Source organism: Macaca fascicularis, chromosome 12 (assembly GCF_037993035.2).
Source record: "Macaca fascicularis isolate 582-1 chromosome 12, T2T-MFA8v1.1".
Taxonomy (NCBI): Eukaryota; Metazoa; Chordata; class Mammalia; order Primates; family Cercopithecidae; genus Macaca; species Macaca fascicularis.
In genome coordinates this window covers 105,977,751-106,004,429 of record NC_088386.1, presented here as the reverse complement: position 1 = coordinate 106,004,429, position 26,679 = coordinate 105,977,751, and the positions used below count along the sequence as shown (strand labels likewise).

At 35.5% G+C, this 26,679-nt stretch overlaps 1 protein-coding gene across 21 annotated transcripts in view; it reads left to right on the top strand.

Annotated features, from left to right (window-relative positions):
* Positions 1-26,679, top strand: part of KANSL1L (KAT8 regulatory NSL complex subunit 1 like) — a 140,041-nt gene that overhangs the window by 4,001 nt on the left and 109,361 nt on the right. For 17 of the 21 annotated variants that reach the window (XR_012421439.1, XR_012421441.1, XR_012421442.1 and 14 more), the window contains exon 2: positions 12,949-14,065. Coding sequence is in view for 16 of the 21 variants with exons in the window: in XM_065526010.1 (XP_065382082.1) it covers positions 12,949-14,065 (1,117 nt within the window). In the remaining 5 variants the exon portion in view is untranslated. Of the gene's footprint in view, positions 1-9,279; positions 9,410-9,861; positions 12,414-12,948; positions 14,066-26,679 lie in introns of those variants that run through there. The other 4 variants (XM_065526011.2, XM_074010005.1, XM_015432711.4 and 1 more) reach the window with 3 other exon arrangements.

The following is a 26,679-nucleotide window of genomic DNA, read 5'->3' as shown; positions in this document are numbered from 1 at the left end:
AGTGGCTTTATCTTTAATTAAATTCCTTTAGTCTTCAAAGAGAATTCCTTTTTAGGCATAGTTTTCAAAGTGGAAGAAGTTCTTGCTTATAAAACATCATTGAATATAAAGTACTGAGCTGACTGAATCCTAGTCATGCCAATTACTGCAATGTTTTCTGCAGTAAATTGAGAATTCCTATAAAGTGGCATGAAGAAATCTTGAAAACAACACTGTATTTTGTATTCCTACCTTCCATTAATTCCTGTATTTTTGAGGAATGAAATTGTACCAGTGTGAGGTCATTCTTTTTTTGTTTGTTTGTTTAATTGGACTTTTCCCTGCTACAATTCAGAAACTTTGAATCCTCATGTATTTTTTATTTATTTTTAAATTTTTGTAGAGATAGTGTCTCTCTGTCGCCCAGGCTGGAATGCAGTGGCACGACTGCACTCCTCTAGTCCCCTTATAGTCTAGTGATAATGTTTAAAAACTTCTCATATTTTGCTAAAAGAATTTGTCTTTTTTCTGCCCTTTCTTTCTTTCTGTGATTAGCCTAGGTTAGCTATATGAAACATTTAGGTCACAAGTGTGGAAATAATTTATTATTTGACCCTACTTCAGGGTTCTCCCCCCTCTCAAAATACTGTTGGCAGTCTTTTCACTTTATTGTAGCATTAAGTGTAAATCTACTGTCTTTCTTATATTTTTTCCTTGTTTGTTTCTTTGCTGTGCATTTAAGACAGCTGGGATTATCCAGATTCCAGTTAAAAGAATAAATTTAATGTTCAGGGGCAGATTTGGATAGGGTACTTTCCATGGCATATATGGAATATATGTATGCATTCTAGAATATAAATCAGAATCTGGAGCAATATTTTAGGGGATAGGAATTCAGATTTGGCCTTTAATCTTTAATGTACATTCTCAGGAGGAAGAGTGGTTCTTACATAGATTAGCAGTTTCAACTCTGAGCGTTGAGATTAGATTAGCGAATTTTTTATTTTTCTTTAGGAAGTTTGTCAAAAAGTATTTGAAATATGTGACCTATGTATTAATTTGTAAAGCTCTGATTATTAACTGTCTACACCAACTCAGTAACTATTGACTTGGTAATTATCTCACTGTGTACATGCACCTTTTGAGGATGATGGCTTTAATGTATTTCATGATGTCCAAGGGATCAGATTGCATTTACTTAATACAAAATTTATAAATATGTATGGTTGATAAATCTTTAAAAATATAGATTAAGCTCCTAATGGAAAGTCTGGAGACAACAGGGCAAGATCTTTTATTTGTAGTACAGTAGTCCATCTTTATTTTTGGGGTATATGTTTCCAGATCCCCAGTGGTACCTGAAATCTCAGATAGTACTTAACCCTATATATACTTTATTTTTTTCTAACCATACATACATATGATCCAGTTTAATTTATAAGTTAGGCATAGTAAAAGATTAGCAACAACAGTAGTAGAACAATTGTAACTATACATAAAAGTTTTGTGAATGTGCTCTTCTTGCTCACTCTCAAAATATCTTACTATACTGTATTCACCTGTTTTTGGATTGCAGTTGACCACAGGTTACTGGAGCTATGGAAGTGAAACTGCTGATAAGGGGAGACTACTGTAATACAATTTCAGAACAATTAATAGTAACTCATGCTTTCCTTGATTCACAATGAACGTTTTTTGGATTAAACTGTAGACCCAAAATTAGAATTTTTGGTATAGATTTAACCTTATAGTCTATCCATTGTTTTTATCAGATTAATTTAATTTTATTTATAATAATTTCAGAGCAACCAATAGCAACTAATGCCTTAATTAACAGTGATTGTTCTTTTGATTAAATTGTAGTCTAAAAATTAGAATTGATGGTGTAGATTTGACTTTACAATCCCCCCTTGTTTTTTATCAGATTAATTTTATTTATAACAAATTTAACCAAAAACCAAAAAAATTGACTCTAGTTTTTAAAAATATTTATTATTTAAAGACATAAGCTTTGTCTTGTCTTACTGAAATTCTCTCTGGTGTTTTTTAATAAGACACTAAAAAAAAAAAACAGAGATACACTGAGATTGGAATTGCTTACTAGAGGATTATTTACTTGATAGACTATCTGTAACAGTTTTATAACAGACTGGTTTTTGTTTATTTGTTTTGTTTTGCCGTCCATAACACTTCTGGGCTGCTGATGTGCTAAGGAAGTTTTCTTTTTTTTTTTTTTTTAAGTGAAATTGGAATGTAAGTTGAAAATTCTGTTCTAAAAACGTAAAAGTATCCCAGCACTTTGGGAAGCCAAGGCGGGTGGATCACGAGGTCAGGGGTTCGAGACCAACCTGGCCAACATGGTGAAACCCCGTCTCTACTAAAGATACAAAAAAATGAGCTGGGCATGGTGGCACGCATCTGTAATCGCAGCTACTTGGGAGGCTGGGGCAGGAGAATCACTTGAACCCAGGAGGTGGAGGTTGCAGTGCGCTGAGATTGTGCCATTGCACTCCAACCTAGGTGGCGAGACTCCGTCTCAAATAAATAAATAAATAAATAAATAAAAGTAAAATTTATACCCAAGAAACATAATTGGTTTTTGGATTATCTAGAACTGTTGCCTATTGACAGAATTGAGATTATGTATCTAGTTGCTCTCTTTGAAAGAGTACTGATATATTTTCATAACTTAAGTTTTGCTTCTTAAATTCCGTAAACTTGGTATTTTAGTTTCTGTGTGTTGTGACAAAAAGTTTAATTCTTCTTTCCAGTTTTCTTCCTTCTAGGTCTTTGAAGTTCTGCATCATTAGACTAAATTCTTTTAGAAAAGGGACCTATTGTGCCTAAGTATCCTGGGTGTATATGAAAGAAATAATCATCAAAGATGATGGTGGTGCCTAGAGTAATATAATGAAGTATTTTGGTAGACATAAAGACATGTCTTAGATTTAGCAAGGATCCAAATACTCCTGCCCAGTTATGTGTGTAATTGGAAACCTAAATAATTAGAAACTGAGTATTTATAGGAAGATCAAGGTGATTTTTAGAAAGCTATTTGAGGATTTATTTTCCATAAACTTTCCGTATAGCCTAGAATACTATAGGTGCCTGAAAATATTAAGCAATATATTTGGCCAAAAAATTGGGGGACTGAAATACAACAGTCAATAATTGATCCCTGGTTGTAAGGCTTGGCACAAATACAGAGGAATAGAAAATATCAAGATGTTTATATATTGATTACATGTTGATATATGATATTTTATATATAGGATGAAATTAAATTTAATTTTTCATGTTTCTTTTAAAAATATGTCTAGTAGTAGCAAGTTTAAAATTACATGTGTAACCACGTCATATATCTATTGGACAGTTACATTCTATACTAATGTTTCCTAATTTTTTTGCCTTGAGACTCCTTCACAATAAAATATCTCATGAACCTTCTTCCCTGAAACTTTAAAATAATTTTACCATTTTGGGTAGTATTTATTCAAGAAATATTTATTATGAGCCTGCTATGTGCCATAAACTATTCTAGAATACCATGACGAGTGAACACATAACACCTGCCTTCATGTAGCTTTTGATCTATTTGGGGAAAATATGTGATGAAGTAATTTCTAGTAAACATTTTTAAATGGACTATTTGTTGTAAGAACACTTTTGTATATAAATTTCAGGTAATACAATTTTATATAGTGCTTCATTTATTAAGTGATAGTTTGGTGTTCTCTGAGCTTTCTGGATATGTGGTTTGGTGTCTGACATTAATTTGGAGAAATTCTTAGTCATTATTGTTTCAAGTATTTTTTTCTTTTCTTTTTCTCTTCTTCTGGTATTCCCATTATGCATATGTTACACCATTTGTAATTGTCCCACAGTTCTTGGTTGGATATTCTCTTCTTCTCCAAACCCCCTGCCATCTTTGTTCTATTCCCTTTTTAGTTTTGGAGGTTTCATCTCTTCAAGCTTAGTGCTTCTTTCTTCCACCACATTCAGTCTACTACTAAGTCCATCAAAGGCATTATTTCTGTTGCAGTGTTTTTTATTTCTAGCATTTCATTTTTATTCTGTTTTAGAATTTCCATCTCTCTTCTTACATTACCTGTCATTTGTTGCATGTTGGCTTTTTTTTCCATTAGAGGCCTTAGCATATTAATCATAGTTGTCTTAAATTCTTGGTCTGGTAATTCCAACATCCCTGCCATATCTAATCTGGTTCTGATGCTTGCTTTTTCTTCAAACTCTGTTGTTTGCCTTTTAGTATGCCTTGTAGTTTTGAAAGCTGAACATGATGTGCTGAGTAAAAAGAACTCTAGTAAATAGGCTTTTAATAAGATGTAAGGGTAGAAAAGATGTTCTGTATGCCAGTGGTAAAGTCTGTCTTTCAGTGAGCTTGTGCCCTGGGCTGTGAACTTCACTCCTGCTTCTTAGTTTTTCCTCCACTTAGATAGGATAGAATGGCTAGAGGCTGCTGGAGTTGGATATTTAGTTAATATGTAACTTTTTAAAAGCAAGACTTCTCAATACATTCCTTAAAAAGTAATATTGGCCTTGCCGTCTTCACCTTGCTTGACCTCTTTAGCATTTGACAGAACCAACCATGTTATACACTTCTAAACACGTTGGTATCTTGATTTCATACACTTCTGGATTTCTTCCTATCTCACTGATGATCTTTTCAGTTTTCTTTTAGGGCTCTTCCTCTTTTATAGCTCCTCTTCCTTTGCTCAAGTAAATGTTAGTAAACCCCCACGTTTTGTCCTGGGCTCCTTTCTCTTCTTTGTTTATACCCACTCCCTAGGGTAAATACTATTTATATGCCAGTGACTCTGCAAAATAATCTCTCTAATTATGAATTCTTGCTTGAACTCCAGACTTGTTTTTATAGCTGTTTCCACTTGAATGTTTAATAGACACTTAAAAAGTAACATATCCAAAACAGAAATTTTTATGTTTTTCTTCTTCAACTTTCTTTCTCCCTGAGTCCGCCCCCTTTCAGAAAATAGCACCACTGACCTGACCACCCAGTGCTCAAGCCAAAAACCTAGGAGTCATCCTTGATTCCTTCCTTTCCCTTAATTCCTGTTAAGTGTTTGTCAAACGTTGTTGACTCTGTCTTGAATTTAATTTTTAAATTTTTATTTTTTTATATATATAAATATATATACCTGAGGCACTGAATTTGGGGGTAATATATTACACAGTAATAAATAATGAATACACTTGGATATGAACACCAATTCTTCATATCTATTGGATATATCCAATTAGTCTTAGAAAAAAATATATGTGTATATATGTTTTTAAAAATAGAGACAGGGTCTCACCATATTACGCAGGCTGGTCTCAAACTCCTGGGCTCAAGTGATCCTCCCGCCTTGGCCTCCCACCATACTAGGATCACAGGCGTGAGCCACCATGCACACTCATCGTCTACCCCATAAATATATACACCTTCTTTGTACCCACAAAAATTAAAACAAATTTTTTAAAAGAATTTTTATGCTTTTCAAATCAGTATTCCTCCTTACTCATTTTGCCTTTAACAAATTGTCTATCTGTATAAATGAAATAATACCTAAAAAAAATAAAATTTAAAACTATATCATGGTCAAAACCACCATTCAGCATTAATCTGAATGATAAACTCAGTGACTTTCAGTAATATGCACATCTGATTTCTACTAACTCTTGAACACATTATCTTCTGAATATATATGTCAGAGGTTCCCAGCAGTACTATTTTAAATAATTATTTTTAAAAGTTTAGTATTTAATTTTTAGGAAGTCCAATTTAGCAGCGTTTTGTGAATAATGCTTTTGGTATCATATCTAAAAAAATCTTTGCCTAAAGCAGTGTCACAAACATTTTTTCTAATTTTTTTTCCTAGAAGTTGTACGGAGTCTGGCTCTGTTGACCATGCTGGAGTCCAGTACCACGATCTCCGCTCACTGCAAGCTCTGCCTCCCGGGTTCACGCCATTCTCCCGCCTCAGCCTCCTGTAGCTGGGACTACAGGCGCCCGCCACTACGCCCGGCTAATTTTTTGTATTTTTTTAGTAGAGATGGGGTTTCACTGTGTTAACCAGGATGGTCTTGATCTCCTGACCTCGTGATCCGGCTGGTCGGCCTCCCAGAGTGCTGGGATTACAGGCGTGAGCCACCGCGCCTGGCCAATAGGTCTGACCATTTTTATATAAGGTAGAAATATGTATTCAGTTTCCCTTTTTTTTTTTTTTTTTTTTGCCTATGGATGTCCAGTTAGTCTAGAGTGATACGATTTAAGAAACAAGGCTTTCTACATTTAATTGCCTTGGTATCTTTGTCAAAATAATCAGGCCAGGCGCAGTGGCTCATGCCTGTAATCCCAGCACTTTGGGAGGCTGAGGTGGGCGGATCACCTGAGGTCAGGAGTTTAAGACCAGCCTGGCCAATATAGTGCAACCCCATCTCTACAAAAATACAAAAATTAGCCGGGCATGATGGCGGCTACCTGTAATCCCAGCTACTCGGGAGGCTAAGGCGGGAGAATCACTTGAACCTGTGAGGCAGAGGTTGCAGCAAGCCGAGATCACTCCATTGCACTCCAGCCTGGGCGACAGTCTCAAAAGAAAAAAAAAAAAAAGGCCATATGTGCGTGGGTCTGTTCCTGAGCTCTGTTCTTTCCATTTGTGTGTTTATCCTTTTGCTAATGCCACACTGTCTTGGCTACTATAAATTGGGAAGTAGTGTGAATCCCTCAACTTTGTTCTTTTCCAATTTGTTTTGGCTATTCTGGTTCCTTTAACTTTCATATAAATCTTTGAATTAGCTTGTAGATATCAGCAAAATGTCCTGCCAAGATTTTGTGCCTAAACTTGTAAATCAGTTTGAGGAGAATTCGCATCATAACAATATTGAATAGTTTTATCTGTGAACATAGTGTAATGCACTATTTAGGTTTTGATATTTTTATGGGTGTTTTGTATTTTTCAGTATAAAGATCATGTGCATCATCTTTTATTTAGATTTATACCAAAGCATTTTTGCAGGTGTTAGAATTATGACTGTTTAAAAATTTCTATTTCTAGTTTTTCATTTCTAGCATATAGAAATATAAATGAGTTTTGTATGTCGACCTTGCGTTTGCTGCCTTATTAAATTCATTAGTTGAGGAGTTTGATTCCTTGGGATTTTCTATGTAGAAAATCATGTCATCTGTGAATAGAGATGATTTTACTTACTTTATAATCTGTATGCTTTTTATTTCTTTTTTTTCTTGCCCTACGGTACTAACTAGGTCTTCCACTACAACATTGAATATGAGTGGTGAGAAATGTCTACCTTGCCTCATTCCCAGTCTTACGGCAGAAACATTCAGTCTTTCACCATTAATTATGAGATGAGCTATAGGCATTTGTGTAGATGCTTTTTATCAGATTAAAGAAATTCCCTCTCCTTGCTAATTTGCTGAGTTTTTCTCATGAATGAATATTGAATTTTGTCAAATGCTTTTTCTCCATTTATTGACATCATATCATATGGTTTCTCTTTAGTCTTTTGATATGATGAGTTTTAGTTATTGTTTTGTTTTGTTTTGTTTTCTTTTTTTAATTTTTTTTTTTGAGACAGAGTCTTGCTCTGTCGCCCAGGCTGGAGTGCAGTGGTGAGATCTTGGCTCACTGCAAGCTCTGCCTCCCGGGTTCATGCCATTCTCCTGCCTCAGCCTCCTGAGTAGCTGGGACTACTGGTGCCTGCCACCACACCTGGCTAATTTTTTGTACTTTTAGTAGAGATGGGGTTTCACTGTGTTAGCCAGGATGGTCTCGATCTCCTGACCTTGTGATCCGCCTGCCTCGGCCTTCCAAAGTGCTGGGATTACAGGCGTGAGCCACCGTGCCCAGCCTATTGTTTTCTTTAATGTTGAACCAGTCTTGTATTCATGAAATAAGCCATACTTGAACATAGTATCCTTTCTATATATTTTTGTTTTGTACATTTAAAAAATAGTAATTGAAATAGGTGTTGTTACTACTTGTGAGTACCAGAATCCATTGAAATGCCTTTAAATATCATGATCAATTCATTTATGAATTTAGTCAAGAAATACATGATAATTACTGTGTGCCAGACATTATTCTAGTGCTGGAGATTAGAACATTGAGTTCTTGCACTTAAACTACATTCTTTCCTAGAATGTAATATAATGTCAGGTAGCTATGAAGAGCAATAAAGCAGTGTAAGGGAATGGAGAATCATGAACCAAGAGGCTGAAGCTATTTTAAATATATTGGTCAGTGAAGGACTCTAATGAGGTGACCTCAGAAGAGAAACAAATGAAGTGAGGGAGCCAGCCATCTTATTTGTAAAAAAAATTTTCAGGCTGAGAGAATAGCAAACACAAAGTCCCTGTGTCAGAGACTTGCTTGGTGTGTTTCAAATATAGTATAGAGGCCAGTGTTTCTGGAGTGTAGTAATTCATGGAAACAGTTGTAGAAGGCAAAGTAGTCAGGAACCTGATAATACCAATTTTGTAGGCTATAGTAAGGACAACTTTGGATTTTAAATATACTGGCAACCACTCATTTTCTCACCAGGTATTTGTTGGGCATCTTCTGTGTGTCAGATAGATTTGCATGTTGAGGATACAGTAGTTAATAAAACTGTTCAAAAATCTAAGCCTTTGAAGAGCTTAGAAGTGTTAGTGGTAAGTGTAGTTGTTTATATAATATGAAGGTCATGAGAAGTGGTAGTTTGGAATATTCAGTTGGGAAACATTGTTATATAAAATGATTATATATCTAGATAATTTAAATAATTGGAAGAAATCTACTTATATTTTATGCTAAAGCTATACTGAACATAATTTAATCTTTTTTATTTATAGGAGACATAGCTATTTTCATTAGTTTGTTTTGGTTGCAAAGTAGAGAGACTTATTTAGGCTAGGTTTGGAAATCGCAGAATAAGAGCTATGATATATCCAGGTCTTTCATAGACCAGAGCTTAAAAGTCTTCATATCCAAGTGTATTCATTATTTATTACTGTGTAATATGTTACCCCCAAATTTAGTGGCTTAAATTACATACTATTTCATAATTTCTGTGGGTTGAGAATCTAGGCATGTAAGCTTAGCTGGGTGCCTCTGGCTCAAGGTCTCCATAAGGCTGTTGTTAATCAAGGTATTGGCTAGAGCAACAGTCATCTCAAGGCATTACTGGGAAGGATCTGTTTCTCAGATCACTCACATTGCTGTTAGCAGGCTTCAGATTCTTTGCTATATGTTCGTTGAAGACATCGTTTCTTTACCACGTTGGTCTTTCCACTTCATAACATGGCAGCTGGCTTTCCTGAATAAGAGAGGGTGGCCAGATGGAAGCCACAGTCTCTTTGTAACCTAATCTCAGAAGTCATCTCATCACCTCTGCTACATTTTCATTAAAAGTGAGTCACTAAATCCAGTCCTTATTCTAGGAGAGGATTAAACAAGGGCATGAATACTAAGAGGGTGGGGATTATTAAGGTCATTTTGGAAGCTACTTATCCTACCAGTAAGGCCTAGAAATCTCACCAGAGATTTTGTGTATATGTTTTTTTCTAGTTCTCTACCATAAATGGGCCTTAGCCACTTTTAATCTTTGCATTTTTTCCCTTTCTCTTTTTGCTACGAATTGTATTTCTTAAATACTAATCTGCTTTTTTTTTTTTGGACAGGGTCTTGCTCTGTCACTCAAGCTGGAGTGCAGTGGCATTATTATTTTTTTTTTTTGTAGAGCCTGGATTTCACCATATTGCCTAGGTTGGTCTTGAAGTCCTGGGCTCAAATGATCCACCTCTTTGGCCTCCCAAAGTGCCGGGATTATAGGCATGAGCCACTGTGCCCAGCCATGTGTATCTTTTTTTTTTTTTTTTTTTTTTTCTGAGACAGTGTCTTGCTCTGTTGCTCAGGCTGGAGGGCAGTGGTATAATCACAGCTCACTGCAGCTTCAACGTCCAGGCTCAAGTGATCTTCCTGCCTTAGCCTCTCAAGTAGCTGGTACCACTGGCACATGTCACCACACCTAGGACATTTTTTAGTATTTGTAGAGAAGAGGTCTCCCTATGTCATCCAGGCTGGTCTCGAACTCCTGGACTCAAGCAATCCTTCACCTTGACTTCCCAAAGTGCTCAGATTACAGGCATGAGCAATTGCACCCAGCCTCATTTCTCTACTTGTTATATTTAGCTTTTCCCTATCTTTATCCAGGGACTAAGATGAATTCTCCTGCCTTGTGATATTTCACCTCTGTCCCTGCTGCTAGCTAGTTTGTTAATATTCATAGTACTCTGTTCAGATTTTTGAGAGGGACAGGTGTGTGGTGTGGGAGATAAAGTTTAGTATCTTTTGAATATTGCTGTAACATCAGCAAGAACTGTGATTAAAGCAGTTTGCCTCAGAGAACAATGTAGATACTAAATACTATTATGGGTGTTTATTGATTAGAAGATATAGGTCTTTGAGTTGGTCACGGAACAACTTGAATCTTGAAAGAAATTTCCTAATGCTAGCTTGTTTTAGAATTGTTTTTCTATTTCCATAAAAGAAGAGTATAAACTGAAAAAAAAAAAATCTTTTTTTTTTTTTTTCCATTTAGGATAAATGGGAATCTATTTGCTTATTTTTGAGGCATTATATAAAAGTGTATAAATTTTGAGACATACTGAATTTGGGGAAAACTCATTGAGACATACAATAAAGTGTATACATAAAAAAAGTCTATAATTTTTTTCACTCAGTGTTAACAACTATTAACATTTATTCATTTTGCATTTAGTCTTTTCCCTTCAAGTAGTAAGATTTTGTAGTTAAAATGCAAATCCCCTTAAACTATTACTTTTAATTCTGTTTTATGGAACCTAACTTGATGCAACTACTGTTACAAGTTTGGTAGATATTTTTCTGGTTCACTTTTTATTCTTGCAGACAGACACGAATGTATACATATATATGGTAAGGTTTTGTGTTTGTATTATATTTATATGGTACTATACTATATATATTTTACAGTGTTCTTTTTTCTTTTTAACTTGATATTGTTTTTAAGGTCTTTCCGTATTGATGCTTTAAGTCATTCCTTTTTAACTGCAATATAGTATTCCGTTACATTTTTAAAAATCTATTTTGTTATTGTTAGGCATCTAGATTGTTTTGAAAGGATGTTTTGCCGTTATGAACATTACTCTTTGGTACCTGTGACAAACACATTTTCTACATTGTGGTCAAATTACTGAACCAATTTAGGATCCCAATAGATATGAGAAGTCTTACATCTCATGATATGTATGTGATGTTTTCAGAAAAAAAGTCTGTATCAGTTTGGTGATTGGAAAACTGGGCTCTTGTTTTGTTAATCTATATTCCCCTGATTACTAGTATGATTAAGTCTGTGTTTAGTGACCATTTGAATATCATCATCTGTGAAGTGCCTGACTGCTCTATCTTTTGCTCATTTGTAGTAATTCCTCCTATAATCTAGATACTAATACTTGTCTGATATATATGTTGCAAATATTTTCTCCTACTCTGTCATTTTGCTAATAACCCTTTTTTTTTTATTACATAGACATTGTTGTGCTTTTATTTTCTTCTTGATCGTTTTTGTTGGACTTTGTAAAGAATCAGCTTTTGGTTTTGTGTTTTTAAGTAGGAATAAAGGAAGTAGAGTTATAACTAGCTCTTGGGGACAGAAACTGTGAGAGTGTATCCATTTAAATGACTATCAACTGTTATGTGCTGAAACAAAAATTATGGCATATCAAGGTTACAAAATACTAGGTATCTTTAAAAAGTTATAATTGTTGATGATGTACAGTTATTTTACTAACCAGGCTTCGTAATGTTTAATGGTACTGGGTTGCCTTTTTCTGTGAATCAGTATATGGATTTATACTTTTGATAATATGCAATGAAATTTGTTTAATTATGGGATAAATCTTTAGTGGTTATCTGACACTGTCTCCACTATTTTCTAGGCAGGAGTAATGCCTTCTGGTGCATATTCATTTGTGAAAAGGGTAAAATTGCAGATATTTTTAGAGGAAACATTGCATTAGGCAAGTTTTTACTATTACATATTTTTAACAGCTGTGAAGTTATATGTTTTTAGTTCTGTTCACTTAGGTTGTCTTCTTTTTTTTCTTTTCTTTTTTTTTTTTTTTGAGTCTCTGTTGCACAGGCTGGAGTGCGTTGGCGTGATCTCTGCTCACTTCAACCTCTGCCTCCCGGGTTCAAGCGATTCTCCTGCCTCAGCCTCCCAAGTAGCTGGGATTACAGTTGCCCACCACCATGCCTGGCTAATTTTTATATTTTTAGTAGAGACAGAGTTTTGCCACGTTGGCCGTGGTAAACTCCAACTCCTGATCTCAGGTGATCCGCCCACCTCGGCCTCCCAAAGTGCTGGGATTACAGGTGTGAGCTGCCACATCCGGCCTCACTTAGGTCTTCTTACACATTATTTATTATATTTTAATTCTTGTTATTAATACCGTTCAGGCTGTGATGATTAAATTCAGGAATAGAACTTTAGAGCAATTTATTATATTTTATAAAGATAAGTAATTCGTATTTTTGACTGAAAGTGCGCAATTGAGTCACATTTTCAATTGTTATTATCAGATTCTAGGCTGGAATATTTTTTCTTTGGACTGTAACTAAATGTAAAAAAATGGAATTCTGAGATGTAATTACATCCACAAATATTTGTTGAACACCTATTGTGTACTAGCAATGTGTAGCTTTAATTGGAGCTTTAGCTATTAGGCCCCCAGTCAGAGGGAAGAATAGCTTTATCTTTGTTGAAATAATGTTGGGACTTGGGAGATGAAGGGGGAGTTTTGTTCCTTCATGTTTTAATCAGAAATATCGGACATGTTGCCCTTAGAAAAAAGTATAAGCATAAAATTTTTTTCTAGATATTTGACCATTTATTTTTACATTATTGTAGGTTTCCATTACTTATCTACAGGAATCGCCATGACCCCAGCTCTGAGGGAGGCAACAGCAAAGGGTATCAGCTTTTCATCTTTGCCAAGTACCATGGAGTCTGACAAGATGCTCTACATGGAAAGTCCAAGAACTGGAGATGAAAAGCTAAAGGGAGACACCTTTTCTCAGATGCTTGGATTTCCAACTCCCGAATCTACTCTTAATACTAATTTTGTGAATTTAAAACATTTTGGCTCCCCTCAGTCTTCAAAACATTACCAGACTGTTTTTTTAATGAGATCTAATTCTACATTAAATAAATACAATGAGAATTATAAACAAAAGAAATTAGGGGAGCCCAGTTGCAATAAGCTGAAAAACATACTGTATAATGGCAGCAACATTCAGCTTGGTAAAATCTGTCTTTCTCATTCTGAAGAGTTCATCAAAAAGGAACCTTTATCAGATACCACGAGCCAGTGCATGAAAGATGTACAAATTATTTTGGATTCAAATATAACCAAAGACACTAATGTAGATAAAGTACAACTACAAAACTGTAAATGGTATCAAGAGAATGCACTTTTGGATAAAGTTACTGATGCTGAGATTAAAAAGGGTTTATTGCACTGTGCTCAAAAGAAAATTGTAGCTGGCCACTCAAATGTGTCTATTAGTTCTTCAGCTGCTGAAAAAGAGGAGGAAGTAAATGCTCGTTTACTTCATTGTGTAAGCAAACAGAAAATTTTACTTAGCCAGGCTAGAAGAACTCAGAAACATTTGCAGATGCTCCTGGCAAAGCATGTTGTTAAGCACTATGGTCAGCAGATGAAATTGTCTATGAAACACCAACTCCCCAAAATGAAGATGTTTCATGAACCTACCACAATTTTGAGTAACAGTTTACCTAAATGCACTGAAATTAAGCCAGAAGTTAACACATTGACTGCAGAGAATAAATTGTGGGATGATGCAAAAAATGGCTTTGCACGGTGTACAGCTGCGGAAATCCAAAGATTTGCGTTGTCTGCTACAGGGCTGTTGTCTCATGTTGAAGAGGGTTTGGATTCCGATGCAACTGATAGCAGCTCTGATGACGATTTGGATGAATATACCCTTAGAAAAAATATGGCAGTGTAAGTGCAAAATTATTATTAGACTATTTTCTATTGCATATATAGCAGCAATTATCTTAGTTTCCAGGTACATTGACAAGAAATGGATTTTCTAAAATCTTGATGCTATACTCTTTTTTTTTTTTTTAATTTTTATTTTTGAGATGGAGTCTTGCTCCGTCACCCAGGCTGGAGTGTACTGGTGCAATCCTGCTCACTGCAACCTCTGCCTCCCAAGTGCAAACAATTCTCCTGCTTTAGCCTCCTGAGTAGCTGGGGTTACAGGTGTGTGCCACCACACCCAGCTAATTTTTGTAGTTTTAGTAGAGACAGGGTTTCACCATGTTGGTCAGACTGGTCTCGAACTCCTGACCTTGTGATCCACCTGCCTCGGCCTCCCAAAGTGCTGGGATTACAGGTGTGAGCCACCACACCCAGCCACCATAATCTTTTATGTTACAAAACTTTCAGTGAATTTTTAAAATGTTTTATTTGTTAAATTATTGTGTGTGAGTATATAAATACTATTTAAAAATAAATTTACCAAACTAGGAAAAACCCATACGGGAATAATGAAATTATTGAGCTATAAATAGGCATTTTTTCTATTCTTGAATAGTCTGTGGACAAGGCCTAATCTTTGTTTAAGTGATCTAGTTAATATGTGTATCTAACTAAAAAATCTTAGTCTGTACATACGGAGCCCTCATTGTCTTTGGGAGCGTATCAGTTGAGAGCACATGTGTGTTGACTTACTACTTTTTTTCCTTAACTGTCTACTCGTTATACTTACAGCTTTCAGAACTGGCCTTTACCAACTCAGTTTTTGCTAGCTTAGTATAACTAAAACAAAACTATAATGTCAGCTGTAAGATATCTATTGAATGCTTATAATGTGCTAGACACTAAGATTCAGTTGTGAGCAACGTGTTCACAACCTCTGCCTTTTGGGGCATGTACTTGAGAGACAGGTATCACCATATTAAAAAATAAAAAGCAGAGAAAAGTAGTTTCAATTATCACACCATGATAACACTACAGACCAGCTCTGTCCAATAGAAACTTCTGAGATGATGGATCTTTTATATGTGTGCTATCCAATAGGCACTAGCCTTATGTGGATATTAAACACTTAAGATTTGGCCAGTGATACTAAGGAAATGAGTTTTTAATTTTATTTAATTGACTAAATTTTAATTGAAATGGTCTAAAAAGCATAATTTTTAATCTAGTTTTCAGGGAATCTATTACTGTTCCCAAATTAATGTAAATTACTGTTTATATATATGGCATTTTGGGGGAAAGAAGTCTGTCACACATGGATACGTACAGGGGAACAACACTTACTGGGGCTTTTTAAAGGGTGCAGGGTGGGAGGAGGGAGAGGATCAGGAATAATTAACTAATGGGCATTAGGGTTAAAACCTGGGCGATGAAATAATCTGTATAACAAACCCACATGACACAAGTTTATCTATGTAACAAACCTGCACTTGTACCCCTGAACTTAAAATAAAAGTTAAAAAAAAACTTTTTCAAATTCTCAAAAATAAATGAGAATTACAGAATTGGAAACCAAACACATTGATATTTACTAAGAAATAGAAGGTCAGTGTATTAGTTTTTATGGTGAGAAATAAAATATAAAGCAAAGTGGGCATTCTAGTCTTCTAGTGTTCTGATATCACTGTAGTTGAAATTTGTTTGCATGTGGAATTTATAGTAGTTAATAAGCACAGATTATTTTTCTGGCTGGCATTGTGCTAGTTATTTAACATATGATATCTCATTTAATTCTTTCAACAACCCTAGCAGGTGGTTGTTATCCTTATTTCACTTAAGAAGAAACAGACTCAGCATGGGTTAAGTAACTTACCCATGGTTAAAAAGCCAAGTAAGTGGCAGAAACAGGATTTTGCTCACATATATGACTCTAAACATATGCTTATTCTCTTGTAACATGCTGTTTTCTCAACATTGCATCATTGATACTTATAGCTACAAGAATTATTAGGTACATGTGTTCTGAAAGAAGTCTGAAAGTTTACCAATTTTTGTGTATACAATACTTTTGAAGTATTTAAATATAATTTAGTGGGCACATTCAGTAAATTAAGTATTTTTTGTTGTTGAGAAGAGCTAATGGAGCGATTTGTCTTTTTTAAGCTAGAAACAAGAATAAGAAACTTTTGGTCAGGGTGTGGTGGCTCACGCCTATAATCCCAGCACTTTGGGAGGCCCAGGTGGCCAGATTGCTTGAACCCAGAAGTTCGAGACCAGCCTGGGCAACATAGCAAAACCTCATCTATACAAAAAATACAGTATAAAAATTAGCCCAGCATGGTGGTGTGCACCTGTAGTCCCAGCTACCTGGGAGGCTAAGGCAGGAGAATTGCTTGAACCCAGGAGTTGGAGGTTGCAGTGATTCCATATCACCCCCTTGCACTCCAGTCTGTGTGACGAGAGTAAAACTCATATCAAAAAAAGAAAGAAAATTTTGTTTTCTCAGACCGTTTTGAACTATAATGTTATTTTCATTAGTAGTCCCTTCACTGATTTCCTATAGTGCTTAGTCTGCCATACAATTTGTCATTAAATTGTGTTTTGTCCTATACAGTTTGCTAATATATCTGCTAGTCTTAACCAACCCCTATTAAGGGTAGATACCACACTTTTTACTTTCTGATTATTTCTTTTTTTCTTTTTCTTTTTCTCTTTTTTTTTTTTTTGAGATGGAGTTTCGCTCTTGTTGCCCAGGCTGGAGTGCAATGGCACGATCTTGGCTCACCGCAACCTCTGCCTCCTGGGTTCAAGCGATTCTCCTGCTTCAGCCTCCCAAGTAGCTGGGATTACAGGCATGCACCGCCATGCCCAGGTAATTTTGTATTTTTAGTAGACATAGGGTTTCTCCATGTTGGTCAGGCTGGTCTCAAGCTCCTGACCTTAGGTCATCTGCCAACCTTGGCCTCCCAAAGTGCTGGGATTACAGGCGTGAGCCACTGTGCCTGGCGAACTTTCTGATAATTTCTTATCAAAGGCATATAAATTTTGATTTTTCAAAACATTTTGAGATTTACATTTATTTCTTGAATTTGGTGAGGCAACACTAAGTTTAGACATTTGTGTGAAACATAACACAGAAATGGTGAAATTCAAATGATAGAAACACTTTTTTTTACAAAATAATGTACCTCCTATTTTTAACCAACTCTGCAAGTTTGTTAGGTAAACTGAAGGAAAGTAACCTGGAAAAAATTGGGTTCTGGTTTGAAAAGTTTATTTCTCCTACTGTCTTTCTTTTTCCCATAATCAGCTAGAGGGGATTCAGAGACTCTAGACATAAATTTTAAGAAAATAATGAATCTAAGAAATTTACTGTCAGTTCATTAAGGTAGGATTCTGGCCTCTTGCATTATTGGCCTCTTAATATTATGATTAATACCTTGGTTGTTAAAGACCCACCTGAATTTTTTGAAGGTCAAATAAACTTTGCTTTAAGGTTAAACTCATCTGATCTATACAAATCAATAATACTAAATTTATGTAACAGCTCTTTATATTTTTTATATCACTGAATTATTCGATACTTGTTTTTGTTTTTTTGGGTTTTCTTTAATACTTGAAATCTATTCAACATTTCTTGATTTCATATATCTTCCCATACATTAAATACAAAATTTTGTTTTGAATATTTTTGCTAACACTAGTAGATTTCTTGTGGGAAAGACTGTATTCAACATTATATTAATTTTGAAGTTGACTAAATATTAAGAACAAATGACATAACTTTATTTGTATCTCTTGGTGTGAATATAAAAGCAGTTTCTGTTTTTTAAAGTTGGAATTAATCAGTTCTATCTCAGGTCATTAAATTCATATTTAAATATAAAATATCCTTATAAGTTTATTTTTGTTATTTTCTTCTCTACGTTTGTGAAAAGAGTTTTCAAATCTACATGAGTATTTTTAATGTATAAAGTTCAGAGTGAAACTTTAAACATAAAATACTAAGTAAACAGATGCATTTTGTGGTTCTAAATTTTTAAGTGAGTGCTAACACAAATTTTCATTGTCTTTATTGAATATGTTGATTTCTTAAAGTATAAGATCTAGAGTGGTAAATACTAAAGTTGACTTCAACTTAATTTTAAGCAGCTTGAGTGTTAGTACTACTCTTTCATCGTATAGCCTAGTATTGTCTTCTGTTTAATGATTGCTTGGTATTTGTTGAGTGAATGAATGACTATTTCTGTATTTGTATATGTAGTTGTAAAGACATAAACATTGAGGCTGGCAATCTGAAATTTCTCTCTTCTATATATGGTTTTTAAAAATTTCATTGTGGAGTTGCATTGTGTTTACTTAATGTTTTTTCCATTCCTTCCTTTGTTTCTAATATTAAACTGGCCACAGGATGTTTCTTGTACAGCATAGACCTTCCCATAAATGTTCAATGACTGAATAAATGAAATATACCAAAATATGGACATTTAAAAGTAATGATTTTATTATAATATTCAATGTTTGCAATTTTTAAAGTTGATAAGTAAAATGCATTATATTTACCTTAAAAATTTTAGATGGTATTAATATTATATGCCTTCTATTTTTCTTTGAGTCAGTAGCCCTAATAGGAAAAATTGATCAGGAAGTTAGCTGTGAAGGAATATAATTGTTTTAGAAAATTGGATACTATTCACATTAGTCATTACAATTACCTTTTTTTTAAAAAAAATATATATTTGGCTTGACTTTTTTACTTTTCCTCCAAAAATGTAGTAGGCAATAAATTAGTTCCTAATGATATTACTAATAGACTTTAATTCATAATGATGTTACTAATTGACATTAATAATAACTTTTGGTTGAGAGGCTAGTATGCATTCGAAGTAAAAGAAAGTCACTTTCCTTTGGAAAGCATAATAGGGAGACTTTGTTTTTTGTAGGTTTAAGATGTAGTCCTTCCATTGTAATATGAATAGATTTTTGCCTCCAGTGTTCTTTTTATTTGTCCAGTAAGGTCCATGAGCACTGAACTGGTTAAATGTGAGAGGATGTGGGTGAGTCACTGACAAAAGTTGGCTACGATTATGTTATTTCTCATCTGATGGTAGAGCCATAGAATTCTAGCATTTCTTTTCTTTTTCTTCGGGGGAATGAGGATCAGTTACATTTTTCCAGGCTGCATTTTGGGGAAGCACAGATTTTGACACAGGCATGTTTTAATTTTCCAAGGGTTGTGGAAAAGGAAGAAATAATGCTACTTGTCTTATTCCAGGAAACCTACCAATATCTTCCAAATCACACAATTGTTTCAAATGTTGGGGGAAAAAAATCCCACTCTATCCCTAAATTGGTCACCATATATTCAAATTTTCTTAAAGTTTTTACTTAGATATGTAAATAAGCAGACTTGATTAAGGGAATTGTTTTCAATAGATTTAGGCATTCACCAAAGAAGAAAGGGGAATTGTTGATGTTTAGTAAGAGCTGTTGGGAGACTCCAGATTAAAAAATAGAGAATAATTAATTTTTTGCAGACCCATAGAAATGGATACTCATGGTTTTGTTCTTGCTTTCCTGCTTTGCTAATGGAAAGGAAAAGAACTGAAAAGCAAGGTGATCCAGTATTTCCCTTTGAGGAATTGGATAAATAGGAGTAGAAACTCAGTGCCAAGATTCAGAGGGCAAAGAGACTGATAACATTTCATTATTCATTGTAAACAAGAGTAACTTTGTATTTGTATAATGTGGAGTTTATAGGTTTTTTTGTATTTGTTATCTTTTTTTATTCCCTGCATGTCTGACAGATGGGACAAGTTGAATTTTGTTTTATTTTGTTTATAAGGAAAACAAAAAGTTGAGTGAATTCTAGGGAATTTGCAAATGATACTTAAATGAAGAACCTTTTCCTTTCTGTGGGAGAAGTGGAAGGGAAGTAAAGGGCAAAAATTCAAAAGTGTAATTGTGAATGAACTAGTAGCTAAAAATGGGAAAGAAATATTTTATTTATTTTTATTTTTATTTTTAGAGACAAGGTCTCAACTCTGTTGCCCAGGTTGGAGTACAGTGGCATAGTCATAGCTCACTGCAGTCTGAACTCTTCAGCTCAAGGGATCCTCCTGCCTGAGTAGCTAGGACTACAGATGTGTGCCATCATGATTGGCTAAATATTAACATTTTTTTATAGAGACAAGGTTTAGCTATGTTGCCCAGGATGGTCTTGAATTCCTGGCTTTAAGCTGTCTTCCTGCCTTGGCCTCCCAAATTGCTGGTATCAGAGCATGAGCTACCATGCCCAAGCAAGAAATATTGTCTACTGTGGCATGTGGACATCTTTGAGGGAAGTAGTACTTCAATCAAAATAAGCTCATTTGATTTTAAAAAGGCTTTTTTTTTTTTTTTTTTTTTTTGCAACGTGATGTTTAAAAGACTACATGTGTACTAGATTTTCTCTCAGTGTTGTTAGTTAGTTAATGGCAAAGCTGGGATTTTAGCCTGGATCCTTTAACTCCCATTTAAGGCTGTACTTCTATATCTACAGACTTTAGCTGGCTTAGGCCAAAGTTAAATTGACTGAGTCATTTTCAACATCCACATAACAAAAAAAGGTGTTTTGTTTTCAAAGGAAAATTAAGATATTACTATAAAGTTGAAGTTTTTGATGAAAAAAAGCATCAGATTGCTTGTATATATATTAATTTCTTTAAATCTTGCTATAAATTAGTGAATCACAATCCTCTCTTCTTCACCCCAACACATCTGAGGATGACCAAGTAAATAACTCTTTTGATTGCCTTGATTCTCACAGGCTGGGGAGAGGTGGAGAAACTCATCCTCTTGGACCATATTGCTTAGAAAAGTCTACAGGTGATCATAACATAATTTTCTTTGAGACTTCTATATAATATGTATCACTTAAATGTTCTATATACCTTTACTTAAAAATAAACCACCTTCATAGATGAAACAAAATGGCATTTATGTCCTGTATGGAGAAAGCAGAATAGTAAAACTGTTTGCAGAAGTTATGCAGGTGTTAATTGTATTTGTCATCGGAAATGATCACCTTTGTTTTCCTAATTTTGACAAGAAAGCACAGCTCAGCTGAGTGATATAAGCAAGATAGTCGGGTAGGAGATACCAGTCTTCATTCCCGAACAAAAAACAAGAACTAGGTATCTTTCCGTGAATGAAAGTAACCTTGGGAGGGCTCAAATGTTTAAGTACAAATCTGCAACAACATAGTGGAGTGAACAAACAAACAAAAATCCAGAGGATAACTGCACAGAAAGGATAGCTGGGGAGACTGGCATACCTGAGACGTCTGGAGATGGCTAGAAACAAAGAAAGGTGGGGGCTGTCAGTATGAGGTACATGGTGGGTGCTACCATAGTCACCACTGGCCACAACATCAGTATCTTTTGCCATTGAGGTGATCAACAGCCATCACCACTGTGGATCCCTAGAGAGGAAGATGTGGTTGCATCCCCTACCCCCACCACCGCCACCAAGAAGGAGCTGCGTGTCCAAGATTGGGACCACCACCCTCCCAATCCTAACATGAGCCCTAGACTCTAGAGCTTCAACTGCCCCGTGCATGCCCACACACCAGACCTTGGCTCCATGACTACATATCCACATTCCAGATTCTGTCCCACTATGCACATTCTCACCTCAAACACAAGAGCCATCGTGGCTGTGGACTAGCCTCAATCCAAGCCTTGGAGCCCAGGTTGCTTTGCTATGAACATTGGCTCCATTGCCACTCTTTCAACATCTGTGCCTCTGACATCTGAGCCATCATCACAATGTACTAGCCCACTCCTTGGACCCCAGAACCTTTGTAATTCCCTGTGTGCCCATGCCTCAGAAACAAGAACCACTGCCTTTATGGAATAATCTGTACCCTGGGCCCTGGAGCTGTGGTTTCTCTGTCTATGAAACTACTTCTACCACAGTGATTCCATGCCCCAGACCCTGGAAACATTGTAGCTCTGTGTGTGCTGCTGCTTTGGATCTCAGCCCCCTGGCAGCTCCAAAAGCAGTCACATCTTGCACATTGTTACTAACATGGGAATGGGGGAACCTGCACTCTGGATATGGGTGCCACCTCAGCACTAGACCCTGGAGCCATGGTTCCTACACATGCCCATGCTCCAGAATCCAAATTGTTAGCTGTTTCATGGATGACTCATATGAGATACCATTGCTGTCACCACTGCAAATGCACCTGCAAGTTAGACCCAGTGCCAAGAGGGATTCCACTGGCCACAGCGTTCCTGGTAGGAGAAAAAGAGATCAGGAGGACTGACCCCACCAGTCTTCATGACTGGAACACCCAATAGCCCTTGCTACTGCTGTAGACAGTGGCTGCTGAGGATCCTTGTGATCTTTGGCAGTGCTAACATCAGTTGATAGAGCTATACAGAGATTTTGCTGCTATGCATTTACTGGAGTCAGACGTGTCACACTGCACCCAGCTGTTGTCCTCACACCCACCTGAAGGAGAAGTTTTTTTCCTCACTGAAACCAGTATATGAAGTCAGAAGGAGGTGACTGCTTCATCAACTATGCAGACATTAATTCAAAGTAACAAGCAACATGAAAACCCAAAGAAGCATACCACCACCAAAGAACATGATAATTTTGCAGGAACTAACCCTAAAGAAATAGAAGATCTATGAATATCTTGGCAGATAATTCAAAATGATTCTTTTAAGTAAAATACGAGAGAACACAGAGGGGCAATTCAACAAAATCAGGAAAACAATACAGAAATAAAATGAGAAGTTTAACAGAATGATTGAAATTATTAAGAAAAAAAGATAACTAAGATAACTAGGCAGAAATTCTGGAGCTGAATATAAACTGAAGAAAGTGGAAAATGCAACAGCATCAGCAGCAGAATTGATCAAGCAGAATAAAGAATCTGTGAACTCAAATACAGGTTATTTGAAAATATCCAGTCAGAGAAGGAAAAATAATGAAAAGGAGTGAAGAAAGCCTGTGCAATTTATGGGATATCCTCAAGAGAGCTAATGTTCACATTATAGCAATTAAGGAAGGAGAAGAGAGAAGGGGTAGAAAGTATTTTTAAAGATATAATGACTGAAAACATCACAAATCTGGGGAAGAGAGCTAATTGTTCACATTATAGCAATTAAGGAAGAAGAGAGAAGGGGTAGAAAGCATTTTTAAAGATATAATGACTGAAAACATCACAAATGTGGGGAGAGATACCACATTGAGGTAAAGGAGGGTCCAAGGTCTCCAGTCATTTTCAAACCAAAGACCATACTACAACATATTATCATCAAACTGTCAAAAATCACAGAGAGACTATTGAAAATAGCAAGAGAAAATCTTCACATACAAGGGAGCCCTCAGGAAGTTATCTGCACATTTCTAAGCAGAAACTTTGTAAGCCAGGAAAGTGTGGGATGATATATTCAAAGTGCTGGGGGGAAAAAAAAAAAACCTACCAACCAAGAATACTTTACCCAACAAAACTGTCCTTCAGAAAGGGAGAAAGACGACTTTCCCAGACAAACAAAATCTGAGAAAGTTCATCATCACTAACTTGCCTTACAAGAAATGGTAAAGAGAATTCTTCAGGCTGAAAAAAACAGAATGCTAATTAGGAACATGAAAACATATGAAAGTGTAAAACTCACTGGTGATAGTGAGGAAATAGTCAATTCAGAATACTCTAATAATGTAATGGTGGTATATAAATCACTTATGTTTTTATAATTAAAAGACAAAGCTATTAAAAATAGCTACAATAATTTGTCATAGGATGTACAATATGAAAAGATGTAAATTGTGATATCAAAAGCTAGAATAGGAATAAAAGTACAGAGATTTAGTATATGAAATTGAAGTTATTATCAGCTTGAAATAGACTCCTAATAACTATGAATTGTTCTCTTAAGCCTCATTGTAACCACAAAGCAAAAACCTATAGTAGATATACAAAAGATGAAGAGAAAGGAATCCAGGCATATAATTACAGAAAATCACCAGATCACAAAGGAAGACAGCAAGAGAGGAAGAAAGGAACAAAGAATCTGATTAAAAAAAAAAACAGGCCAGGTGTGGTGGCTCACGCTTGTAATCCCAGCACTTTGGGAGGCTGAAGTGGGCGGATCATGAGGTCAGGAGATCAAGACCATCCCGGCTCACACAGTGAAACCCCGTCTCTGCTAAAAATACAAAAAAATTAGCCGGTCGTGGTGGCAGGCACCTGTAGTCCCAGCTACTCTGGAGGCTGAGGCAGGAGAATGGCGTGAACCTGGGAGGCAGAGCTTGCAGTGAGCAGAGATTGCGCCACTGCATTCCAGCCTGGGCAACAGAGCCAGACTCTGTCTAACAACAACAACAAAAAATTTAAAAGAAAAAAATTGTGAACACAAAGGCAATAATAAACCTTTACCTATCAACAATTGCCTTAGATATAAATATATTAAATTATCCAATTTAAAAACATATTGTCAGTGAATGGATTTTTTTTAACACCCAGCTAGCTATATGTGCCCTGTAAGAGGCTCACTTCAAGTATAAGGACACACACAGACTAAAAGTGAAAGAATAAAATGTGGTATTCCATGCACATGGGAACCAAAAGAGAGCAGGGGTGGCTACATGTATATCAGAAAAAAATACACTTTAGGTCAAAACATGTAAAAAGAGACAAAAAGGTAAGTAGATATTGATAAAGACACCAGTTTGTTAAGAGGATAGTACATTATAAACGTATGTAACCAATATCAGAGAATCTAAATATAGCAAATATTAATCGATCTGAAGGAAGAAATAGACTGCAATACAATAATAGTAGGAGACTTTAATACCCCACTTTCAACAATGAATAAATCATCCAGACAAAATCAAAAGGAAGCATTGGGCTGGAACTATAGTTTATGCCAAATGGACCTAACAGACATATATAGAATATTCCATCCAACATCATAATATACATTGTTTCCAAGTGCATATGGAACATTCTTCAGGATTGATCATATGTTAGGCCCCAGAACAAATCTTAACCAACATGATTGAAATCATATCAAGTATTTTTTCCAACCAAAATGGTATGAAATGAAAAATAAGTAACAGGAGGAATTTTGGAAAATTCACAGATATGTGGAAATTAAGCAAAATGTTTCTGAAAAGCCAGACATTAAAAAACACCTACATTAAAAAAGTCATCTCAAACAACATTATACTTCAAGGAAGCAGAAAAAGAAGAACAAACTAATCCCAAAATTAGTACAAGAAGGAAATAAGATCAAAGCAGTAGATATTAGAAAAACAATAGAAAAGATCGATGAAAGCAAGAATTGATTTTTTGTAAAGATAAGCAGAATTAGCAAACCTTAGCTACAGTAAGAAATGAAAAAAGACCCAAATATATAACATCAGAAATGAAAAAGGAGACATTACAGCTGATACCACAGAAATATAATGGATCATAAGAGACTATTATGGAACATCTCTATGCCAACAAATTGCATAACCTATAAATGCATAAATTCCTAGGCACATACACTCTAACATGAATCATGAAGAAATAGAAAATTGGAACTAACCAATAGCAAATAAAGAGATGAAAACAGTAATAAAGACCCCCATCAAAGGAAAGCCCAGTACCCGATGACTTCACTGTACTCAAAAAAAATTTAAAGAGGAGGGAATACTTTCAAACTCATTTTATGAGGCCAGCATTACTCTGATACCAAACCGAGAAAAGGACACTATAAGAAAAAAACAAAAAACAGATTATAGGCCAATGTCCTTTGTGACTATCCTTGCCAAAATACTAACAAACTGAATTTAACTACACATTAAAAGGATCATTCACCACAGTCAAGTGGAATTTATTCCTGGGATGCAAGGATGGTTCCACATATACAAATCAATAAATAGGATACACCACATTGATAGAATGAAGGACAAAAAACATATTCTTATCTCAATACATTTGCAGCAAAAGGATTTGACAGAATTCAGGCTTTCACCAAATTAGGTATTGAAGAAATGTACCTCTCTACCAATAAAGGCCATATATGATATGAATTGGGTTAACATTCAATTTAGTGGCAAAAACTTGAAACCTTTTCCTCTAAGACCATTTCAGTCTGCTTGGGCTGCTGTAAGAAAATACCTTAGACTCAGTAACGTATTATCAAAAGAATTTTTTTACAGTCTGGAGGCTGGGAAGTCCAAGACCAAGTTGTCAGCAGATTCAGTGTCAGGTGAGGACTTGTTCTTTGCCTCATGTTGGTGTTTTCTGCCTCTCATCTCACATGGTGGACAGGGAAAACAAGCTTCCTCAGGCCTTTTTTATAAGGGTATTAATCTCATGATAAAGGTGGTGCCTAATCACCTAATTGTCTCCAAAGGCCCAACCTCTTAAGGCCACCACATTGGGAATTGGGTTTTAACATACGAATTTTGAGGACACTGTTCAGATCATACCCCTATTCTGACCATTCTATTCAACATATACTGGAATTGCTAGACAGGTTTGTTAGGCGTAAAAATAAATAAGAGAGAAAAAGAAAGGAAAGAAAAGAAGAAAGGAAGAAAAGAAAGACAAACAAGAAAGAAAGGGAGAGAGGAAGAGGAAG